Source organism: Bidens hawaiensis, unplaced genomic scaffold, assembly GCF_021521415.1.
Source record: "Bidens hawaiensis isolate Kalapana, Puna unplaced genomic scaffold, B.hawaiensis_p1.1 tig00025382_1, whole genome shotgun sequence".
NCBI classification, from domain to species: Eukaryota; Viridiplantae; Streptophyta; class Magnoliopsida; order Asterales; family Asteraceae; genus Bidens; species Bidens hawaiensis.
The window spans coordinates 273,088-297,367 of NW_027494055.1; the positions used below are offsets into that span (position 1 = coordinate 273,088).

At 38.7% G+C, this 24,280-nt stretch overlaps 1 protein-coding gene across 1 annotated transcript; it reads right to left on the bottom strand.

Moving 5' to 3' along the window:
• Positions 1-703: 703 nt before the first annotated feature.
• Positions 704-4,581, bottom strand: LOC143571494 (patatin-like protein 2). Its single transcript, XM_077056904.1, has 7 exons — positions 4,327-4,581; positions 3,666-3,850; positions 2,837-3,011; positions 2,607-2,765; positions 2,075-2,380; positions 1,022-1,194; positions 704-922 (listed from the first exon to the last, which is right to left on the bottom strand). The coding sequence occupies exons 1-7, from the start codon at positions 4,456-4,458 to the stop codon at positions 838-840; spliced, it is 1,215 nt and encodes a 404-aa protein (XP_076913019.1). The 5' UTR covers positions 4,459-4,581; the 3' UTR covers positions 704-837.
• Between the last annotated feature and the right edge of the window lie 19,699 nt (positions 4,582-24,280).

Sequence of the window (24,280 nt, forward strand, 5' to 3'; positions counted from 1 at the left end):
TTTGGAAATAGTCGTGGGCACATTGATGCTGATGAAGATGAGGTTGAAGCACTTGGCACTAAATCAGATCGGGAATATATGACTCATTTACAAAATGAAATTGCTGAGCATTTAATGTAAAGCACGGAACAAATGATTTAAAAACTGTTGTTGTGGTTTTATGAATATTATTTCAGTGTCGTTGAATATTATTTAAATTTCGATGTTGAAGACCTTTTTTTATTTAAGTTTCAGTTTATTTATAGTTTAGTTTATTTAAATTTTAATTTATTTTAGCAGTCTGCACACGTTAAAAAACAAACAGTGTTCTTGTTGCAGACTGCAGAGGTTTGGTCCACGTCTTATGCTACAGATGTTTGCAGATATGGTCCGCAGACTGCAGACATCTTACATCTGAAAAAACAAACACCACCTAAATGAGTTTTTGGATGGTCGTTAGTGTAAAGGAATAAAATCGAGACGAAAATCCAAATAAAGGATAAAAAATTAAAATCATTTTAAAAAAGGACCCAAACCATAATACGTTATATTAAAAGGACAAAATTTGTAATTTTTTCAAAATTGTATATCCGCACAAAAAGACAAAAAATACTTCATAAGACGTTATTTAGTTGAAAGTGATCGGATAAGATAACATTGCTTTCAGTTACATTTTAACAACCCTTACCGATAAGATATCTTAAGTTTCTTCACACAATAGTGGCAACATGTAATTAACAAACACAACTTTTTGAAAGCATAAAGTTGACAAGTCTAATTAGGCACTCTTAGACATAACTTTATTTAACTTTATCACAAGATATTAAGTATGCGTGTCCTTCATGCAATGCTTAATTTTCAAGTTCCCGGTTTTGTCTCTTCGAAGACGCGTGGAGGCAAACCGGCACGAACTCGCTTCTCGTTAATAAGTGTCTTGGCAAATCTACCGAAAGAAAAATAATCCGTTAATGTAATATACAAGCTAGAAATATATGTTTCGATCTCTAGGGTTCATCTAATACTAGTTTATAAAGATACGTACTCTATGAGAACTTCTTCGTTAGTTTCTTCCCTGTAGGGGACGAATTCTCCTTTTTCCAAGTCGACAGTCGAAACCTTCTTCTTCAGTAAGTATTCACCGGCTTTACTCAAGTAATTCAGATTTTTCTTAGTAGCGATGTCCAATGAAGCCAATGTTCTTTCTAAGCTGTTCTCCTGTGTTTTAATGCAGAACCACAAATAATTATGTGCAATCTACATGATAATATTAGAAAGGAAAACTTCACAAAATAACCAAAGGGTTTGTAGCACATTGATGTTAAGGTATTACAAAAAGAGTTTAAAGTGAGGTTTAAGTCCCATTATGAGAATATGGTGTAAATTTATGGATGTGTGAATTTATTGTTAAAAAGAAAAAAGTAAAAATCTTCACAAAGTAGTAACCAAATTTGTCAAGTGTTCTATTAAAATATTAAAATCAATCAAACTCGTTTGTTTTTTTAATGTTACTTAACTATTAGTTGTGCTAATATTGTAAATGTTTTTGTTAAGTTAATTTTTTTATAAATAAGTGACTCCTGGTTATTATTTTTTATTAGCTTGAAGTAGCAAATAATAATGAAAAAAAATTTCTAAATAACAAGTTACATAATTAATTATATATTCATAAGTCAAATTGAAAAAAAAATCAGTAAAGAATAACGTACTAGGATTTATACGTGTTTCATATAAAAGCAGTTAAGTTTATGAAAAATGTTACAACATGGAAAACAAGATGAAAAAGTTGAGAGACTTTAATAAAAGAAATTTTTATATTAACTGAACACGTGAAAAACATAAGCACCAGGGAAGATTTTCTATTTTTAAAACAACAAACTTCTACAAACCGTGACATCATCTCTCTCAAGTAACAAATTACATAAACATATATATTAGTACATGAATGTGATTACAATAAGTCAATAATGCTACATATGTTTCAAGATATAATGTATTTTAAGAATCATGTTAGAATGTTGGATAAATATACACAAATATAAATGATTTTAACTAGTTGCAATTTAGTTGAAGTGTAATAGTGAGTTTACACACAAACCTGGATGCGTAGGTAATGTGTTTGGATATCAAGACCTTTGAAGACAACAGAAAGATGGAAATCAACCATGTCACTGCTAGCTTGAGTGAAAATATCAACTAAGGGAGCTGAACCACCAGCATTTAACCACCATCCAAACAAGCCCCACCTTGAAGCCTTGTATGCGGTATATTTTGTTGCCGGTTTGCATTCGCCGGTTCCAATAGATATGACCATATATCTTTGATAATCGAGGGATTTAGGCTCAGCAAAGTTTTGATTTTTGTGAATAAGTTGTTTGGCAATTTCCCCCATTGCAATTAGAGTCTGTTAAACAATAAGAAATCATACAAAATGAAAACAACAAAAAGAGCTTGCACTCGTATTACAACAAACAGATAGTTTTAAGCAACAACCATATTCGTCGGTGATCACTTGCGGTGAAGGTGGAACACAACTAAAAATTCTTTTTTAACGTATTATTCAGTAGAACTTTGTGTTATAGCAGTGGAATGCATTTGAGTCTAAACTAAACATGGATAAATATTGTTACCGGATTATTTGCGACGACACCACCGTCAATGAGGTTAAATTTATGCGGCTTTTTATCGCGACTGGTTTCAAAGTAATGCGGTGGAAGATAAGTTGGTGCTGCTGATGTTGCAATGCAAATATCCGACAACAAGGCGTTCATGTATGGTTTTTCGTTAACCTAGCAAAATGGAAATTAAGATTGTTAAGTTATGCAATCACAATTATAAAACAAAAGAAATAGAGAGAAACCTCAAAGCTGGAAAAGATGACTGGCTGGAGTCTCCTGATGTCAAAGGTAGGAATCACAACATCAGTTAATGTGTCTCCTAATCTGGTGTCTTTTAGCTTCTTCCTTATGGAACTACGAAGGTACTTTCCATCATACAATGGCCCACATATGGTTTTTACTAGCTTTGTGACCAGCCTGCACTTGTTCAATAAAGATAAACTAGTAATTGTATCTGCGCATTGCAGCGGAGTTTAAATTTATCAAAAACCATAATTAAAAAGATACCAATACTGGTCCTAGTACTTCAGACACCGGTACATATATAGTAAAGGATATCGACATATGTTTTACATAGAATGATAAATATAAAAACAAGTATTGATGTCGGTGTCCAATGTACCGGCACCGTTATCGTAGGCACACTTGGTATATTTTATAAAGTTTATATTTGAACGTTGAGAATGAATTTATAAAACAAACATGTATTCCTAATAAAAAAATAGAATACATACGTTGTATATGTATGTTTGAGGTGGTACTATATATTCAAAGAACTTAAAATGGAAATTTAGGGGCGGACCTAGCCACCCTTGTGGCACGGAGTCGGTGATCCCCTGTGAAAAATGCTTTTTAGTAGTACGATAATATAAAAATCCTGACAGACTCATATGAGTATATGGCGATTTTTTGGCCATGTGAACCAGTTGCGACGGGTGCCGTCAGAATAGCTAATTCTCTAGTCATCTATCAAAACATTTCTTTTTTAAAGATTTAAAAAGATTTGAATCATTAAGATTAAAAGGATTATATTGAATATATTCAAATTAACTAAACTCATATATTAATTACCAATTTTGATGGAAGATCTTGTGGCTCTTCTGAAGGTAGAAATCTTTGATCTCTTTAGCCGCAAACAAAGGGCGTCTGTTTTCATCTGGAGCCGTTAACATGGCTGTGATCAAACCACCAGTACTCGTCCCAGCAATTACATCAAAATAATCTGCTATTCTTACATTATCATCCCCTTCTAATTCCTGAACAGAAGTTCAAATTAGGGATGTTCATGGTCTGATTTTAACAATTTTTAAGTCAAACAAGCAAGTGAAATCGTTAGTAGCAGCTTCCGACCATTGTAAATCAAAACTAATTCGTTGAAAATTAATTAAGAACGATCAAACCAAACTAGAGTAGTTTGAGTACGATTTAGCTTCACGATCTGGGTTAATTAGATATTTATGAATTATGACAAAAAAATGGTTAAAACGCTCAAAATAAAGGCGTAATATTGTTTCAATAGTGAAAGGTTAGAAGACTGACTCTCTCTTATATAATCCAACTTAAAAGATGAAAGCTTGAGTAAAATATAAAACAGTTACATATCCGAAAATCCTACCGTTTGTTTTAGTTTTCTTCGTCCGGTTTTGAGTATATGCCGTAAACCATACAGTTAGAATTCTAAATCGACCTACTGTGAAAGTAAACAGATAGAAATGACAGAACATTGTTATACCTTAAGCTGAGTTTCAAGAAAGTCGAGAATAATAGCCGGGATGAGACCTCTAATTCCGCCACCATCGATGCTAAGAACTGTGATGAGTTCTCCTTTAGCTGGTGGTTGTACTATAGACTTTGTTCTCTCCATTTTGAGAAGCCAGTGAGTCTATTTTAGTGGCATTACTACTTGTAGGCACTCCTTTTTTTGTCGTTTTAAGTGAAGCCTTATTATATTATATCTTATACTTTTTGGTGGGGGAATTATGCATTACCAAATTATGGGGTTGAAGGTTTGGTTTAAAACTATGAAACCAATCAAACAGATTATCCGTTTGGTATTATGCAAACTCGCGAAATGTGAGTTGTATGTGGGTGGAAAGTCTTTCGAAGTCCCCGACAACCGGTTGCATTAAAGCCATTAAAAAACTTAGTCAGTGTTAATAGAACTAATGAGATACTCTCCACTTCTTAATAACATTGGTTATTACCAAATTTTCGTTAATTAAATATATCTTTAGAATTAATTTTAAATATAAATTATTTCATGTAGTATTTTACTATTTTTCACTATAACGTGAGGCACGTTGTATGTATGATGTAGCACACATCAAGATCAAGAAAAGGAGAAAAACAAAGGAGAAGCCGTTATTGGATGCTTTATTGATGGTGATGAAATTAAAGGCATAGACTATGCAATCCTTGTCAGCATTATTTATTGCCCGAAATAATGGCAGATAGATTCATAATATAAAATCAGGTTCTCATGTGCTTCACACAAACAATAGATATATGATGAAAATATCATCAAAATCGGCCCCAACGTACGACTAAAGGCATGCAAGGTTAAGTCGACAGATTCATGAACTATAAACTCTCAGGTTCGCAAATATGTTCATCCAATAATATTTCTGTCCTTGTCTACGTACCATTGTTCTTTGTTGTTTTAAATCCACCACAACATAGAGGGTTTTTAGGGAAAGACATATTTATCAGAAATCCCTCGGAATGGTGATATATGTTGGCAATCTGTTGATGACACTCTATAGGAAAACTTAACGGAACTATTGAATTTAAAATAATAATAATAATAATAATAATAATAACAAATAACTAGGAATCATTAACATGTATTATTGACAAATTACCGACCACTATGTCAGAATATGATTCGAGGAGCTTTTCTTAATTGAATACTTGTTAGACTGTGTGTTGTAGTTAAAGTTGGGTTCCGAATTCATCCAATAATATTATCCCATGCAGTGTTGACTGGATGCTAACTGAACACTCGCTTAAGTCACTGCTGAAGGCGCCTGAGCTTGTTGTGGTCCAAGCGAGCGATCGCTTCAGCGAATTATCTGATTTTCTACTTTTTTTAACATAACATAATAATATAACTAAAAAACTAATTTATATAATAAAAAAACATTAAACATCCTAATAACATCAAAAAATACAAACTAAAAAAAATAAGTATCCTATAAATATAAAAAAAATTACAAATTTAAAAATAAAAATAAATTATTCCCGATCTCCGCCACCTCCAGCTCTTCGTCTTCGTTCTTGATCTACTTTGATTTCCTCAAGAACAAGCGCTTGTTCTTGTTCGAATATCTCTCGGCGCATGGGGTTGAGGTTGCTATAGTCTTTGGTAAGAAAGTTTAACTTCCTAAATCTGTCTTTTGAAATCGTCACCCCGGCCGCCGCCTCGATACTAGTCGATATTTTGTGTACGTCTTGGACAAATGCCGGATCGACCTTGGTACTTGTGGTTGATCTTTTTCCCCGGTCCTTCCGGGTGGTCAACGTAGGACTTGTAGCTGATCTTCTTGCCCGGACACGTTTAGGTCGATTCCTACATGAGCATCCAAGCTACTAGATGAGATATATGCACTGGACTAAGTAGTTTTCGCACGATTTGGTATTGAGCCACCATTGGTGCAACTAACTAGATCCATTTCGCCACGATATGGCACCGGACTAACTAGTCCATGCTTATGATGCCATACAAGTTAACAAAGCTCCCAAAGCTCCTTTACGTCTTGCCCCACCTTAACTGCAAAAGCTTTCAAGCGAACTGCAAGAACTTCTTGAAAAATGATTCATTAAACCGAGCTATTCATCTTGGGGAGCTCCGGTTATATACTTCAAAAAGAAGGATGGGTCTCTCCGTGTGTGCATAGATTACCGTGAACCTTAACAAGCTAACCTTCAAAATTCATTATCCTCTTCCCCGCATCGATGACCTTTTCGACCAACTCCAAGTAGCCACATGTTTAACAAAATTGACCTTAAATATGAATACCACCAACTTAGAGTGTTTGAGGAATACATTCTAAAAACCTTATTCCGACCCCATTACGGACATTATGAGTTCATGGTTATGCCTTTTGGGCTAAAAAATGCACCCGTGGTATTCATGAACTTTATGAACTGAGTTTACAAACCATTATTGGATCGATGCTTCATCGTCTTCATAGACAACATATTGATCTATTCATGTACCAAAGAAGAACATGAAATCCACCTTCGCCCAAATTTAGACCTCTTAAAAAAGGAACAACTCTATGCTAAGTTCTCAAAAAGTGATTTTTGGCTAAGTGAAGTCCACTTTTTGGTCCATGTCATCACCTACAAAGGTATACTTGTGGATCCCACAAAAACCATGGCCATTAGAAATTGGGTCCAACCAAAAACCCTTTCAGAAATTCGTTCCTTCTTGGTTCTTACCGGTTATTATCGACGATTCATTCCAAAATTCACTAGCATGGCCTTACATCTTACCATGTTAACCCAAAAGGACAAACCCTTTCGTTAGGAGAAAAAGAAAGAAGACGCTTTTCAAATACTTACACAAAAACTTTGCAGTGCTCTTATTCTTAGCCTCCACGCGGGTACCAATGGCTTCGCCATCCATTTGGACGCCTCAAATGAAGGTCTCGGATGTTGTTTATTTCAACGAGACAAAGTCATCGCTTATTCCTCCCTCCAAATCAAAATCCACGATAATAACTACACCACCCATGACCTCGAACTAGGTGCGGTAGTCTTTGCTCTTACAATCTGGAGACACTATTTTTATGGTGTCAAGTTCATAGTATTCACCGATCATAAGAGCTTACCACACATTCTAAACAAAAAACAACTCAACATGAGGAAAAGGCGTTGGGTTGAATTACTCAACGACCATGATTGCGAAATTTTCTACCACCGCAGGAAAGCGAATGTGGTAGCTAATTCCCCCAGCCGAAAGGAACGAATTAAACCTTACCCTGTTTGAGCCTTGGGCTTAACTGTGCATACATGCCTTAAAGCCCAAATCCTTAAAGCTCAAACCCAAGTCGTTGCACAAGAAATCTGATGACCGAACTAGATTGTGGTTTTGAAATAAATTGGAAAGTAAGTCGGCTGGGTTTATGTAGTTCATGATACCTATATGATTCCTAAATCAGAAGAGCTCTGAAATCTTATTCTTGACGAAGCCCACAAAACTCATTCTTAATTCACCCAGGATCTTATAAGATGTATCAAGACCTAAGGGAGTTCTAATTATGGCCTAGAATGAAAAAGGACATAGCCCCATACGTAGGAAAGGTCTTACTTGTTCCAAGGTCAATACTGAATATCATAAACCTTTAGGCCTACTCCAACTACCAGAAATTACCCTTTATAATTGGGATTAAATTTCCATGGACTTCATAACCAAGCTTCCAAATACCTCTAAGGGTAATTACACTATTTGGGTCATCATTGACCGATTAACCAAGTCTGCTCATTTCCTTTCAATTCACAAAGACTTCAAAATGGTGCAATTATCTAAGGTTTATATCAACAGAATTATAACTCGTCTTGTTGTTCCATTATCCATCATATCCGATTGTGATAGTAGTTTCACCTCCCATTTTTTGAAGTCTTTGCAAAAGGCACTTGGGACTCAAGTCAACCTATGTACAACATATCATTCTCAAGCGGATGGAAAAACCGAGCCAACCATTCGAACCCTCGAAGACATGTTTCGAGCTTATGTGATGCATTTTTGTGGGAGTTGGGATCGCCACCTACCTCTCGTCGAGTTCTCATATATTAATAGCTGTCACACGATAATAAAATGCCCCACATTCGAGGCTTTGTATAGTTGAAAGTGTCAAACTCCCATATGTTGGAACGAAGTCGATAATTCTCAAATTACTGGCCCCGAGCTTATTCAATAGACCTCCAATGGAATTGCTCAAATTCTAGAACGAATCGTAGCCTCTCGTGATCGTCAAACGAGTTACGCCGATTATCGTAGAAAACCATTAGAATTTCAAGTTGGTGACAAAGTGATACTCAAAGTTTCCCATTGGAAAAGAGTTGCCTGTTTCAGATTAAAAGGAAAACTTGCACATAGATTTTTCAGACCATTCGAAATCTTGCAAAGGGTTGGTCCGGTGCCTACAGACTTAAGTTGCCATCCGAGCTTCGTGCCATTCATGACATTTCTCATATGTCGAATCTCAAAAACTACCTAGCCAAAGAAGACCACCATATTCCTCTCGAGGAAGTTTGTATCAATAAATCCTTACACTATGTGGAAGAACCTATATAAATCATGGATTCTGGAATCAAGAAACTCAAGTGTAGCCGTATTTGTATTATGAAAGTCCATTTGAACCTAAATTCACATGGGAACGTGAAGATCAAATGAGGCTCAAGTACTCTCGTCTTTTTCCAAAAGGACCAGCCTCTACTAAGAAAAATTAAAGGATTAATCTCCGTTGATAAGAGGAGACAATGATAACCATGTTCCTTGTTTTGATCCTTTCAAATCTTGTTGTTTATAAACTTACACTATGTATGGAATGTCATAATAAAGCAATTTTACAAGTTCATCTTGTTGATTGTCATACGTGAATGTCACGCTATATTTTATCAAATGTTTGTACTTATAACATCTATTTAATCACGAAACTTACATGTTCCATAAACCACCCTTAACATTCATAACATATGGTTACGCTATTATAAATATTTTAAATACATACTGGAAGGACATGGAACCCAAAGTAATTAAATTAAGGATTTCAGTCCAGAACGTAAACGCAAATTTACAGGTGCGTTGGTGTGAAATGGAATGTCGTTGTGTAAATCCCCATCTAAAACAAAATTCCAAAACTCTTAACTTCGTATTCCAATGTTAGGATAATCTCTGTTGGTAACTAATATGTTTTCGATGTATCAAGAGTGTGGTGGGTTAGCTGCGGTATACCCTATATATAAACACTTACGATTTATTTGAAATGGGACTAGGAATCGGACTAAGAACTAGCCCTAGTCAATATATGTCATATCCAAACTTCTATTAGTTCAATTTCGAGGATGAAATTCCCTTTACAGAGGGAAAATGTGACACCCAACAAATACCCACCTAAAACCATCAACCACAACCCATTTACCCCATCGTAATTATTCTTAAAACTATCAAACAAAACCCATGTTTTTGTGTAAAACCATCATACCTAAAACTCTATAAATACACCCACCTCCACACTCTTTCATTAGCATCATATCACATCTTCAATTTCTTCTTCTCATTTCCCTACCACCTTAACCGACCACCCTCCCCACCACACCACCATCGGCTGCCACACTCAAATACCAAAACACCACCATTTTTCCATTATATTTACATAAGATTCAAGTTTAAAACATGCATCCAATCTCACGAATGGCTAGGAGTTGAAGTATTTATTTGTGATTCACACCACAAGAAACTCATCCGAGACCCAAAATCATCTAGAACCATTCGAATCTTCAAGGGTATAAACCCCGCTCTTTCTTACTTTCATTCTGCTTTCATCATCTTAAATTTGAACTATAAACAAACTAACATCACGCTAACATAATTAAAGGATCCTGTTTGCTAGGATGGAAATACCTCCGCATTCTTTGAATCCGTATTAAGTTAATAGAAGTATACAGTTTGAAAGGATGTAAAAACCTTCGCATTCCATGAATCCACACTTAGGATCCTGTTTGCAAGGATGGAAATGTCTCCGCATTCCGTGAATTCGTATTAACTTAATCATGGATCCAGTTTTCCAGGATAGAAATACCTCCACATTGTGTGAATCCGCACTAAAACATGTTTACATACCTGCAATTATCATATTTAACTCGAAATTGCCTAAAATATAGCTAAGGTGAACCAAAATGCAGCTCTAGTCTTAACACCTTTCTGATCCGATTTAGTTTCATACATAACTTATTCATAATAAATCTAAAAAAGCTGAATCTCGATTCTAACTTAGTTCGTCAAAAGAAGAATTCCACGATATAAACAACATTGAGAAACACATCCGTTAGGACCTCTAAATGTCAGCTCACAACATGTGCACAGAGCTAAACACTTCTGAAAGATGGGCGTTTTTCTCATATTTTGAAGATCGAAATTAAAAACTTTTATAAACAAAAGTTGTTCACAAAAAAATATTCTAGTAAAGTAGAAAATTTCATATCTTTTTGTCAACGTTTGATTTTTTGAAAGAAATTGTGAACGCTCGGGCCAGAATCTGTCCAAAATAGAAAACAACTTTACCAATACTTTTACATTCTAACTTTCGCCTATTAGCATCTCGTTAAAAACTAGCATTCTAATAACATCAACCTACCCTGATGTAAGTATCTTAAAATATCTAGGGAGTCAACAATGGCTCGTGAGTACTTAAGCTTACTTAAGCGTACAATCTCCTATCCAAGGTGAGATTCATAGCCCATTTTTTTATACTTTTGGGTGAAACATGTAATCATAAAATTGTTTTATCTTATTCCCGCTATCATTTTATTATATTATAGCTGGGAATCATAATCATTATGTGTATACAATCATTAACTTGTTTTATTCAAGACTCCACTAATACAAATATCGCCATAGGTTGGCAAACGTCAACATTAGGAACCTTTTGGGTTGGACCTCAAGCTTAGGACGTCATGTGTGGATAGTGCCTCATTTATTATGATAATCAATGGGATTGATTGGTATGCTTAATCCATGTTTATCATCAAATTTCGCACATTTATAATGTGCTATCTTGATATGGAGAAACATGTAACATTTCCATAATCGTTTTCACAAACCTATGATCTCACCAACTTTATAGTTGACCCATTTTATTACATGTTTTAGGCAACCATGCTTAGGTCAAGACAAGGAAAACATCGTATGGCCTAGAAACTAAATCAAGAATCTGTCTATTATATTTTGTGTTTGGAAAACATTTAATGTTTTGTTCTTTATGAACTAATGTAACCTCTAAATGTTTCAACTTATTTAGTAATAACTTGTGGGTATCTTTATTTCCTTCTAACTCATTATAAATCACTTTGTCACGCACCGGGGATTCCGCACACGGTGTAGTGTGTGTCACCAATGGGAGTATTGAACGGTTCACGCAAGATCTTGTGTAAGCAGGTTTTGAGGAAGAAACCACTTATAACATGGGTAGACTTGTAACATCCCAAATTCAATTCACCTTGGAGATAAAAGAATTGACGAGGCTTGTTTTTATCTCTTTAAAAATTGCGTGGGTTGAATGTGTCATTTCCACAACTTCTTAGTTTGAAAACGAGATCTAACTGTCGGATATTTGTCAAATTAAAAAGCATGTTCACAACATATAAATGATAACTTCCGCCGTTCAGATCTTAAGTTAGAGCATGGAAGTTAGGTTTCAAGGTTAGAAATGTAACAACTCTAAAATGAAAAACCCAGTGACTTTTTTGGGGTTTCTTTAGACGAAGGGGGGTGGGGGGGTTCTAGCGACGGAGAGCACGACGGTTCATAGATATTAGTGATACGGTTCCGTGGCCGCATGAATCACCTAAACCAGATCTCATTTGATACAACTTTGTACTATTCGAGGGTTTTCAAAAACAATATCAAAATATACGTTTTGTATAAAAAAGAGGTTCATTTAATGTCGATTTGTCTTAAAGGTGGGAAGGATAATAGATCGGGTCACTATTAATGATAAAGTAACTAACTTGATAACAAACGAGTTAGTTGGTTTGGTTCATGTTAAATAGTAAAGTTCGATTTGTAAAAAGGACGGGTAAACCAAATCGGTTTTACGTACACGAAATTTAGTATGCCTTTACATCGGGGTGGAATGCTTGTTAAAGTCTCGAAATTTATAATCAACAAGATATTCGGACTAGTTCGTGTTAAGCGAGTAAGGTTGGTTCATCAGAAGAATGGGAATACTCATTTGAAAATGGGGATGCTTTTTGCAAATGGGAATGCTCTTTGCAACTAAGGATACTCTTTGCAAATGGGAATGGTCTTTGAAAATGGGAATACTCCTTGTAAATAAGAATGCTATTTGTATGTAGGAATGCTCTTTGCAAATGCGAACAGTGATGACCGTCGTTTGAGTCAATCAAAAACCTAATTATTCTAAATAGTTAGAGCAAGTATGGTATCGTATCACAAGGAGTATGTGGTCAATGCAATTCGTGCTAATATTATGACTTAATATTATGAAGTAAATGGTTTTAGTGCTGATCACACAAGCAATTAAAGTGAGTTTATAGAACTAAGCAACGAACGAACAAGCGAGTTGTAAACAGTTAAAAAAGCAAATCACACCCGGGAATTCAAGTAAGCAACCAAACAGTATCTCATGCAACCTAACAGATTTATTATTAATGATTAACTAAAAACTGGCCCAGACAAAACCTTAGACGTCAACAATTACTTTACACACGACACTGGTTATCACACAGTCCTTGCCAGTGTGACTCAGTTAAGGGTAATTGTACGTTTTATCGTATTCAATCTAACCAAACAGTTATATGACTAATTATCTAGCAACTGGTAACAGATCGTTCAGACCAACGTAAACCTAAACCGACCGAACACACAGAAATACCAAACATCAATAATCATATATTAATCATCAATAATCAAAACATAAGTATTCTTAATCACAAGAGAAAAACTGTAAACAGTTACAAACTATACATCCCGGGTGCGATTCTAGGAGATTAGTCGAGCCTAGACATCATTGAATCTTCGATATGGATGATAGAAATCATATATAGGATCTTGACACGAGCTAGGATAGTGGAAATCGCCTATAGGACTGCTGGAAATCGCCACTTATTCGTCAAAAACCAAGTTAGGGTTTCATATGATGAAAGATATGATATTAGCCAAATTTTCCCGTCTAAACACCCGTCGCGGTACGCGACGGGGCCTTCTGTGAGCCGATCGCGTACCGCGATTGACTGCTGGTCAACATCTTTTTAAAATCCCATCGCGATACGCGATGGGGACCTCAGCAAGCCCATCGCGTACCGCGATGGGACACTGCTGCACCAAACTTCGCTTCACTTCACCGTTTCACGTGCTGGACATCCCGGGTCTTCATTCCGTGTCACAACAGGTCCATATTGAGTACTTTAACGCCTGTGACCTGAAATCCAATAATACACGTATGAAGTATCGATAGTTCTAGAATAAACAGTTAAAACTAAATAATAAATGAACTAAAACATATACAAATTAACCGACCATCACATCCCCACACTTATCTTTTGCTTGCCCTCAAGCAAAACTCTAAAGCAAACATCGACCTCCATCATAGATATGTAGATTATCGCCATTAATACTAGTAAGGTTTAAAGTCATACCCAATTTCCCAGACTGACACTGTTTTTAGATTGACATCTCACAAATACGGTTAAATGCTATAATAAAAACAATAGAGCCGCCCAGACAGGTGTACTTTGTCCTCAATGTTAAAATAGATAAAACGATTAATGAACATTTGAGGGACGGGGTTGAAATTGACTTTTTAACTATTAAGCAATTTTTAAAATTTCGGGGCTTATGTGTGGCGGTTCTACTAACAATTATACAATTACACTTTTAACGTTAAAAATAATAAACATAATGAAATTATGAAACTGAAATCACCTGATATCAACGTGACTAGAGAAGGACCAGTCGGCTCGTGAACTCTCAAAAACACTCGTGTACTCTCGTCTCATCCAATTACCAAACTGACAATCGAACCTGCAAAATCTCGAGATGTGTAGAAGCAAGCTTCTCACAAGTGTAAGACATAGGTCTTTCAAAAGTTACGAAAAAGAATATTTTTATCAAAACAATTACCGAGCCAAATTAATTCGTTTCATAATAAAACCTGTTAAGTTAGTTAAAAATGTTAAAAGACCTAACTCACTTTCGTAGGAATCACGATTGCATTTAGCGTATGCAACAAGCCCTCTAAACCCCCCGGTATCCCGGGAGGACGAGTGGGGTCTCGTGAGGGTTTATAGTGAACTACGCCCACAAAGTTCGGTTACAACAAAATGTACAAATAAAGTCAAACACAGCAGCAATCAAAAGATATATAAACATATAATCCCAACCAGTTACCCACACATGATCCCCCAAAATATAATATAATATAATACAGACCATGATACTAATAAAAACAAAATAAAGTGAAAAAGGGTAACCAAAAGCTACTGTACAGGTGGATCATCATCTGCCTCGTCATGCGGATCCACCGGCGGGTCCACTGCAATGATCAATGACGGAGGGAGCGGTACCTGTGAAGCAACAAACAATAAACGAAAATACTCATCATATCGGGCCCAGCGGGCCCTCTGCTCCTCCTGGATCTCCAACTGCCGCTGATAAATCATCTCCAATGTGACTGGCTGCTGCGGCTGTGAAGTTGATGATACAGATACCTATCTGAGCGGATGCTGCTGCTGAGGCCGCTCAATATGTGAAGTCGGACGACGCTGCCGGCGTGTCGGAATACCCATCTGAAGAGAAACTGCCGCATCCGATCCCGCTGGTGGTGGTGCCTGTGGGCCCTGTCGAACTGGGACTAAAGCTAGTGGATCATGTTCCTCAATGATCCCGGCCTAACGGGCCTCCGATGTCCCAAAAACACCTGTATCTGGCCCCCGCGTGAAATATCTAGTCGGATAACGCTCAAAGACCCCAAGCCTCTCGGCGATCCTCGTAATATACGGCCATAAAGGTAAGCATGCCGAAGATCCCTGAAGTCTGCTACCCCGAGCGAAAGATGTGAGCAGGAGCATCGCCACATTGGCCGGTCGCTGGCCAAGGATAGAATATAAACACAGCAGATCTAAGTTGCTGCACTTCTCGTGGCCCTAATGTCGGCCAACGAGAGTACAGGCAACGATCCTGTGAATGTAGCGATGGACGGGGTCCCGAATAGACGACTCCACAACAGAACTGGGGTGGACCCCGTCGGCGATCTCCTCCCAATACTGGCCGAGCTGGGTCACCGTGAGCCAGTGCTCACGGTGCGCCTGAGCATGTGTCGTGTACCCTCGTATACTCTGCATAAACGCAGGCGCCTGAACCTCCTCGGCCATATAAAATCCATTGCCCATGGCAAAATCTCGGACTGACATCTCGTACAGATGTCGTCCCAGTCAGAATGATACCGCACGTGGCCCACTGATGTCCGTGGGCATAAAATCAAAGGTCGAGTAGAACTCACGTGTGAGCTCGACATATGAACGCGAGTCACACGCGAGCACAACTGCCCACGGACCTGTCAATAAATCACGTATCTGGTCGTGAATCTCCAGAGCACGCAGCAATGTCCAGTCAAACGAGTGGTAGCGTAGCAGCTGCATCTGTTGAACCCGCTCAAATCTAGTAGACTCATCTGATGTCAAGTCGAATCGAAGAACCTAATGAGGTATACGTCCATCTCCCATAATATCCGCTGGATCGATGCCAGGGACAATCTGGACCTCATCGCTACCGTAACGGATGACACGCAGGTCAGTCCGCTGCCTCTTGCCCCGTGCAGGCGCTGGTGCATCAGCCATATCTGCAAACTCAAGCAAACAAGTTATATATGCTAATATGGCGACGATCGTATAGCATTTTGGTCGCGGTCGTCCCATATAATAAAATAATATTAAAATATTAATAAAATATTAAAATAAAAAAAATAATAAAAATAAAGACGAAAAATTCGGGGACACCCTGTGCGTATATCTAAAAACCAGATTAACCCGCCCTAATGGAGATTGAGTACGGGCGGGTAATCAATTAACAATTCAAACTGTCAAGGTATCCCCGAGACTCGATTAACCAAACACAACCAAACAAAACAAAAGACAAACTAACATACTAGACACAAACTGACCAACTGTCTCGAAAAACGTGCAAAGCAAACAAGTAATATGTCGGGTTGGGTTTCGAAGTATTAATAAAATTTATTTTAAAAATACGTTCACATAAATCGTTTAAAATCGAACAAACACTATCATTAGTTTTATAAAAAATTAAAAATAATGATTTTTAAATGTGAACCTCAAAACCCGACTCGTCATATTGAACAATCTCGATTAGTCAACCGAATAACCAACCCGAACAACCCGTAAACCATAATCCCACAATAACTAATAACAACCCGAACCAATGTCACAACAACCCAATCGGCCCAACAAATCCAAATCAGCCCTTATAAAAATTCGACAATAACCCGATAAACCCGACATTGTGATCACACTTTGATAAACTAAATTAAAAACGTAATAAAGATACTAACCTCGTTGTCGGACCAGAACAGACATAATAATAATAGGGGACGGCTGGTGGTAGTGGTAGAAGATGGATGGTCGGATATGGGAGGATGGTGAGGGGGTGGTGGCTGGTGTGACTGGGGAAGAAGGGAAACGGCGGTGAGATGGTGGTTGATGGTGCAGCGGTGGTGAGGGTGGTTTACAAGGGTTAGACAGCGATGGCGCTGCGGTGGTGTGGGTAGATGGTGATGGTCGTGGTTGGAAGTGGTGGAGGCTGGTGGATGGTGGGAGACGGCGGGGTGGTTGGTGGAGGCAGGGAGGCGATGGTGAGGCGGTGTTCGTCGGAGAAGAAAAAGACAGGGAGGGGAGAAAGAAAGACGGAAGAAGGAAAGAAGAGAGAAGAACTGGTTATAAAACCTCCGGTCAGGCAGAGCTACAGTTTTCTGTAAAATCTGTTTAATTTGCCTATTGGAAACCTCAACTTGTCCACTCGTTTGTGGATGGTAAAGAGTTGCCATCCTATGATCAACACCATATCGTTTAAGCAATTTCCCGAATTTAAAATTCTTAAAATGAGATCCCCCATCACTTATGATGGTTCGGGGGACACCAAATCTAGAGAAAATATTACTTTGAAAAAAATTGCAAACAACTATGTGATCATTCGTCCTAGTGGCTATCGCTTCAACCCATTTAGAAACGTAATCGACGGCCACTAGGATATACAAATTACCGTGTGAATTCGGAAACGGGCCCATGAAATCGATCCCCCAAACATCAAAAATGTCAACAACTAGGATCGGGTTCAAGGGCATCTCGTCCCGCTTAGAAATACTCCTGAGTTGTTGACACTTTAAACAGTGTGTCGCGAACTCGTGAGCATCCTTAAACAATGAAGGCCAAAAGAAACCACTCGTTAAAACTTTTCGAGCGGTTTTCTGGCCACTGAAATGACCACCACACGCAGACGAATGCGCGTGTTCTAATACTGATCTGACATCCTCCTCGGGTATGCATCGTCTGATCATCTGATCTACACCAATTTTAAACAAATCCGAATCGTCCCAGATGTACTGTTTAGCTTGAGACATCAACTGTTTCTTCTTTTTCCTTGGCCAATGCTCTGGTAAATCACCTGCAACTTTAAAATTAACAATGTGAGCAAACCAAGGATTTTGTGAAACTGCCAGGATATGTTCATATGGGAAGGACTCGTTAATGGGCCCATCAGTGTTCCCATTTTCCACCATAATTCGGGACAAGTGATCTGCAACAACATTTTCACTCCCTTTCTTGTCCCGAATCTCTAGATCAAATTCCTGCAACAACAAAAACCATCTGATAAGCCTCGGTTTTGCATCCTTTTTATCCATGAGGTACCTGACAGTATAATGGTGAGAATATATAATAACTTTACTACCCCAAATATAAGACCGGAATTTATTTAGAGCATATAATACTGCTAGTAACTCCTTCTCGGTTGTGGTATAATTTAATTGAGCATCCGAGAGGGTTTTACTTGCATAGTATATAGCAACAGGTTTCTTGTCAACCCGTTGACCCAAAACAGCCCCGACCGCGTAATCACTTGCATCACACATTATTTCAAAAAGTAAACTCCAGTCGGGTGATTGCAAGATCGGGGGCTTCAACTAATTTCAATTTCAAAATGTCAAAAGCCTTAGCACATTCATAATTAAAGTCAAACGGGGCATCCTTAAGCAATAAATTGCATAAGGGTTTGGTAATATCACTAAAACCCTTAATAAACCGTCTATAAAACCCGACATGCCCCAGAAATTATCTAATGCCTTTGACATTGGTGGGATAAGGTAAAGTGGAAATAACTTGTACCTTAGCCCGGTCTACCTCGATCCCTCGACTCGAAACAACATGGCCCAATACAATTCCCTCTTGGACCATGAAATGGCTCTTTTCCCAACTAAGAACCAAATTCGTTTCTACACATCTTTTCAAAACTCTTTCGAGTTGGTTTAAACATGACTCGAAAGTTGTGCCGAAAATCAAAAAATCATCCATGAAAATTTCCAAAAACTTCCCCACCATATCTTAAAAAATACTCATCATGCACCTCTGAAAGGTGGCGGGGGCGTTACATAACCCGAATGGCATTCGCCTAAATGCGAATGTGCCATACGGGCACGTAAACGTGGTCTTTTCCTGACCTTCAGGATGAATAGCTATCTGGTTATACCCGGAATACCCATCTAAAAAGCAATAAAATTTTTGACCAGATAGCTTTTCGACAATTTGATCGATAAACGGAAGCGGAAAGTGATATTTTGATGTTGCCGCGTTCAGTTTACGATAATCAATACAAATGCGCCACCCGGTTACCGGCCGGGTGGCGACCTCGTTACCTGAGTCGTCCTTGACAACTTGGATGCCCGCCTTTTTCGGTACTGTCTGTATCGGGCTCACCCACGTGCTATCTGATATGGCAAAGATAATGCCAGCATCTAACCACTTCAGCACTTCCTTCTTCACCACTTCCCTCATGTTCGGGTTCAACCTCCGCTGAGCATCGTGCGCGGGTTTGATAGCCAGATCGGTTAAAATTTTGTGCATCACAATTGAGGGACTAATTCCCTTCAAATCCGCTATCGTCCACCTGATTGCTTCTTTATTCACAACCAGCACCTCCATCAAAGCATTTTCTGTTCAACAGATAAGTTAGAAGCTATAATAACAAGTAATGTATTATCCTTACCAAGAAAAGCATATTTTAAATGCTTTAGGAGCTCTTTCAGCTCGACTTTCGGTTCTTCCCGCATTGACGGTTTCAACCCAGTATCAATCTTCTCGGAAAGCGGTTTCACCTGAACTGACCATGGCGGACGGTCTCCTCGCACAGCTGCGATCTCCATTTTTTTCTCTTCCTCTTCCAGCAGCTTGTCTGTTTCCACCTATAACCTGTCAAACAAAAAACACGTCTCCGTTATGCCATCCGAACTGACGACAGAGTCGTATAGCAGAATGCACTCGTCAATGACATCGTCCATAAAGCACTCGTCATCGACCGGAGAGTTATCTCCACGTGTGAAAACATTAATTCTCAGCTTACGGTTACCGAATGCCATGTCAACTGTACCATTTCTACAATTAATGTTGGCATTTGCGGTAGCCAAAAATGGTCTACCGAGGATAACCGTAGGTTATTTAGTCCTCTCACCCGAAACATAATCGAGGACTAAAAAGTCAACTGGAAAGTAAAAGTCTTCCACCTTGACGATAACGTCAGTCAATATTCCTCGGGGCAGTTTCGGTGTCTGGTCAGCCAAGACAACCGTGGTAGCAGCCGCGCGAAGCAGGCCAAAATCGTACTGATCGTATAAACTGCCCAGGAGAATACTGATACTAGCTCCAAGATCTAGAAGCGCCCAAGTCATTTTAAAATCACCCACTTAAATGGGTATAATGGGCGTTCCCGGATCTTGTAGCTTGGGTGGTAGAGCACCCGAAATAATTGCACTCACATTGTCGGTAAAATCAATCTGTTTAGGAATCTTATGACTCCTTTTCTGTGTGCACAATTCTTTTAAATACTTAGAATAGGAGGGAATTTGTTTTATGGCATCTAAAAGAGGGATGTTAACTTTGACTTGTTTAAACGTTTCCCACATTTCTTCTTGTTGTGGGCCTCGTTTTGATGCCATCTTCGCCTTTGTTGGCGCCAACAAAGCATCGGCATATGGAACAGTTTTCACCTTTTCCTTATCCTTAGAGTTGTTGGTGTCATCCTTCGGAACCGATTTGTTATTTTTAGTTTCACTTTTGTTAGGTTTATTTAGTTCAATCGGTTCCAGCTCTTCGTCACTGACGAGAGTCTCATCAACTTCTTCCACCACCCCATCAACCAATGGTGGTGGACCCCCAACCTTGTTATCATATTTCTTACCATTACGTAAAATACTTACCTGGTTGACGTGCTTTTTCGAACTGTGATGATTCGGGTTGACTGTGGTGTCGCTCGGAAGTTGGCCCGCATTCTTTTGTAATTTCGCCATGTCTGAAGCGAGCTGACTAATTTGCTTCATCATTGCCTCCGACGATTTATCCCGTAACTAGAACTGTTGTTTTGTCTCAGCCTTTTGATTAGTCATATATTTCAATAACGCATCCAACTTCGAGTGTACTGACTCATCCGAATTACCCGAGGACTGTTTCTGCTGATCATGATTACCCGAAAAATTTTCACCCCGGTTACCATCTCTGTTATACCCCCGATTCTGATTACCCGAGCCCTGCTGATAACCGCTCTGGCGGTAATTACCCTACGATCTGTTCTGACTCGATCCCTGAAAGTTCGGGTTCAATTGAGAAGATGCCTTCCCATAACGAAAATTCGGGTGGTTCCTCAGGCCCGGGTGATATGTGTTAGAATTAAGCCCTTGGCCTTTGGAATCCCCGTAAGCATAACTGACTTCCTCAGTATCATCCTCCTCGTCATCATAAAACTCGGGGCAATTTTCTGCTTTGTGCTCGAGTTCACCACAATCTTCACAAACCGGGAATTTTACTCCAACTTTCCCGACTTTTTTCTTCTTACCCTTTCTGTACCCAGCCAGTTCACGTTCTAACTCAGCAATTCTTTCAGACTCACTCGTGACTGACTTAACCGATCTGGATGAATTACCCCGTCTTCGTCTTTCAGCTTCTGCTTCTGCCTTGGAATCTTCACACATGAACTCTAAATATTCCCAATCATCTTCCTCAGGCTGATTCAACAATTGACTATTACACAAGGCCTTAAGATATTTTCGGTCCTCGTATGTCAAACCATCAACAAAGCACTTTACCAGTTCCCACAGTTCGATTTGGTGATGTGGAAATTTTCTGATCATATCCTTATACCTGGCAAAAGCTTCATGGAATAACTCACCCGATAACTGTGAAAAGTGACGAATGTCTGAACGGGCCTCGGTAGTTTTCGACTGTGACTAAAACTCATTTAGGAAGATTTGTTGCATCTCAGCCCAGTTTCTGATACTGTGTGTTGGTAACGAGTTAAACCACAGTTTCGCTTTGTCTTTTAACGAGAACTGGTAACCGCAACCGGACTTCATCCTAATCAAATGTACCATCACCAATAGACCCGCAAATAGCCAAAAAATCGGCTAAGTGTGAATACGGGTCTTCCGAAGCCATCCCGTTGAAATGAGGAACGATGTTGATGTAAGATGGTCAGGACTTGAAAGTTTGTTGTCCCGGCACTCGTTCTTGTGGGACTAACGGGGATGCTCCGTCTGAGATAGCCGGTCTGAACCAACTGTTAACACCATGAGCCGAGGCTATGTAATTTCTCCTTTGCCCCCCGGGGTCTCCCATACCGCCCCGGTTAACCGGAATACCACGAACTCTTTCGGGCCGTTCTGCCTATTAACCCTGTCTCAACCCCTTCCATTTCTGTTAACGGGTTCAGCCCGTCTTCGAATTACCGGCTCTTCCACTTCTTCTTCATACTGAATATCACCCTCAACCTCTGGTTCATCAACCTCATTCTCGGGCTCAACCGCCCGATTCCTGCTAACCCATCGATCTACCTCATCATAAGCTGCCCGAAAACCTTTGTTTCCATTATTATCTTCACCCTCATCCTTATCTTCAGTCGGAACACTCGATCGAACATCGTCAATATTATCCAAACTCGATGGATGGGTAATTGTTTGGAGCGGATGGTCTGGCTTGGTCAAAGTTGAGGTTTAAGTTTCGGTTAAGGTTTCGGTTCCGGTTTTGATTTCGGGTTCTGGAAGCACGAGATGAGTGATTTTGATCATTTGGGTTATTGAAATTTGGTGGGTCAGGTATGTTGTCTGGGTGAAACTGGTTATTCTGTGGAAGTGGGTCTTGGTTTTGGTTCTGGTTCTGATTTTGATTCTGGTTCTGGTCTTCCATTTGTGAGTTTCTGTTTTGTACTCGGTTCTGCCGAGCTACTCTCTCGATTTCGGGCTCGTAAACTAATGGAGAATGTCGGCCCGAATGGCGGGTGCGCATAAACCTGTAATCTGCACAACTAACACAACCCGCGTAAAATGATAAAATACAAATAAAATAAAGTAGAATAAAATTTAAACTAAAAACTGAAAATTAAATAAAACACGAAAATCAAATAACACGAAAATCAAATAACACGAAAAACAAAATATTCTAAATAGTTAGAGCAAGTAGGGTATCGTATCACAAGGTGTATGTGGTCAATGCAATTCGCGTACAGAGTTAATATTATGAAGTAAATGGTTTTAGTGCTGATCACAGAAGCAATTAAAGTGAGTTTATAGAACTAAGCAACGAACGAACAAGCGAGTTGTAAATAGTTAACAAAGCAAATCACACCCGGGAATTCAAGTAAGCAACCAAACAGTATCTCAAGCAACCTAACAGATTTATTATTAACGATTAACTAAAAACTGGTCAACCAGACAAAACCTTAGACGTCAACAATTACTTTACACACGACACTGGTTATCAAACAGTCCTTGCCAGTGTGACTCAGTTAAGGGTAATTGTACGTTTTATCGTAATCAATCTAACCAAACAGTTATATGACTAATTATCTAGCAACTGGTAACAGATCGTTGAGACCAACGTAAAACTAAACCGACCGAACACACAGAAATACCAAACATCAATAATCATATATTAATCATCAATTATCAAAACATAAGTATTCTTAATCACAAGAGAAAAACTGTAAAGAGTTACAAACTATACATCCCGGGTGCGATTCTAGGAGATTAGCCGAGCCTAGACATCATTGAATCTTCGATATGGATGATAGAAATCATATATAGGATCTTAACACGAGCTAGGATAGTGGAAATCGCCTATAGGACTGCTGGAAATCGCCTCTTGGTCGTTAAAAACGAAGTTAGGGTTTCATATGATGAAAGATATGATATTAACCAAATTTTCCCGTCTGCACACCCGTCGCGGTACACGACGTGGCCTTCTGTGAGCCGATCGCGTACCGCGATTGACTGCTGGTCAACATCATTTTAAACTCCCATCGTGGTACGCGATGGGGACCTCAGCAAGCCCATCGCGTACCGCGATGGGACACTACTGCACCAAACTTCGTTTCACTTCACCGTTTCGCGTGCTGGACATCCCAGGTCTTCATTCCGTGTCACAACAGGTCCATATTGAGTACTTTAACGCCTGTGACCTGAAATCCAATAATACACGTATGAAGTATCGATAGTTCTAGAATAAACAATTAAAACTAAATAATAAACGAACTAAAACATATACAAATTAACCGACCATCAAACAGTCTTTACAAATGAAAATTCTCTTTGCAAACAGGAGTTCTGTTTGTTAATATCAATGCGCTTTGAAAATAGGAGTGGTCTTTACAAATGAGAATGCTCTTTGCCAAT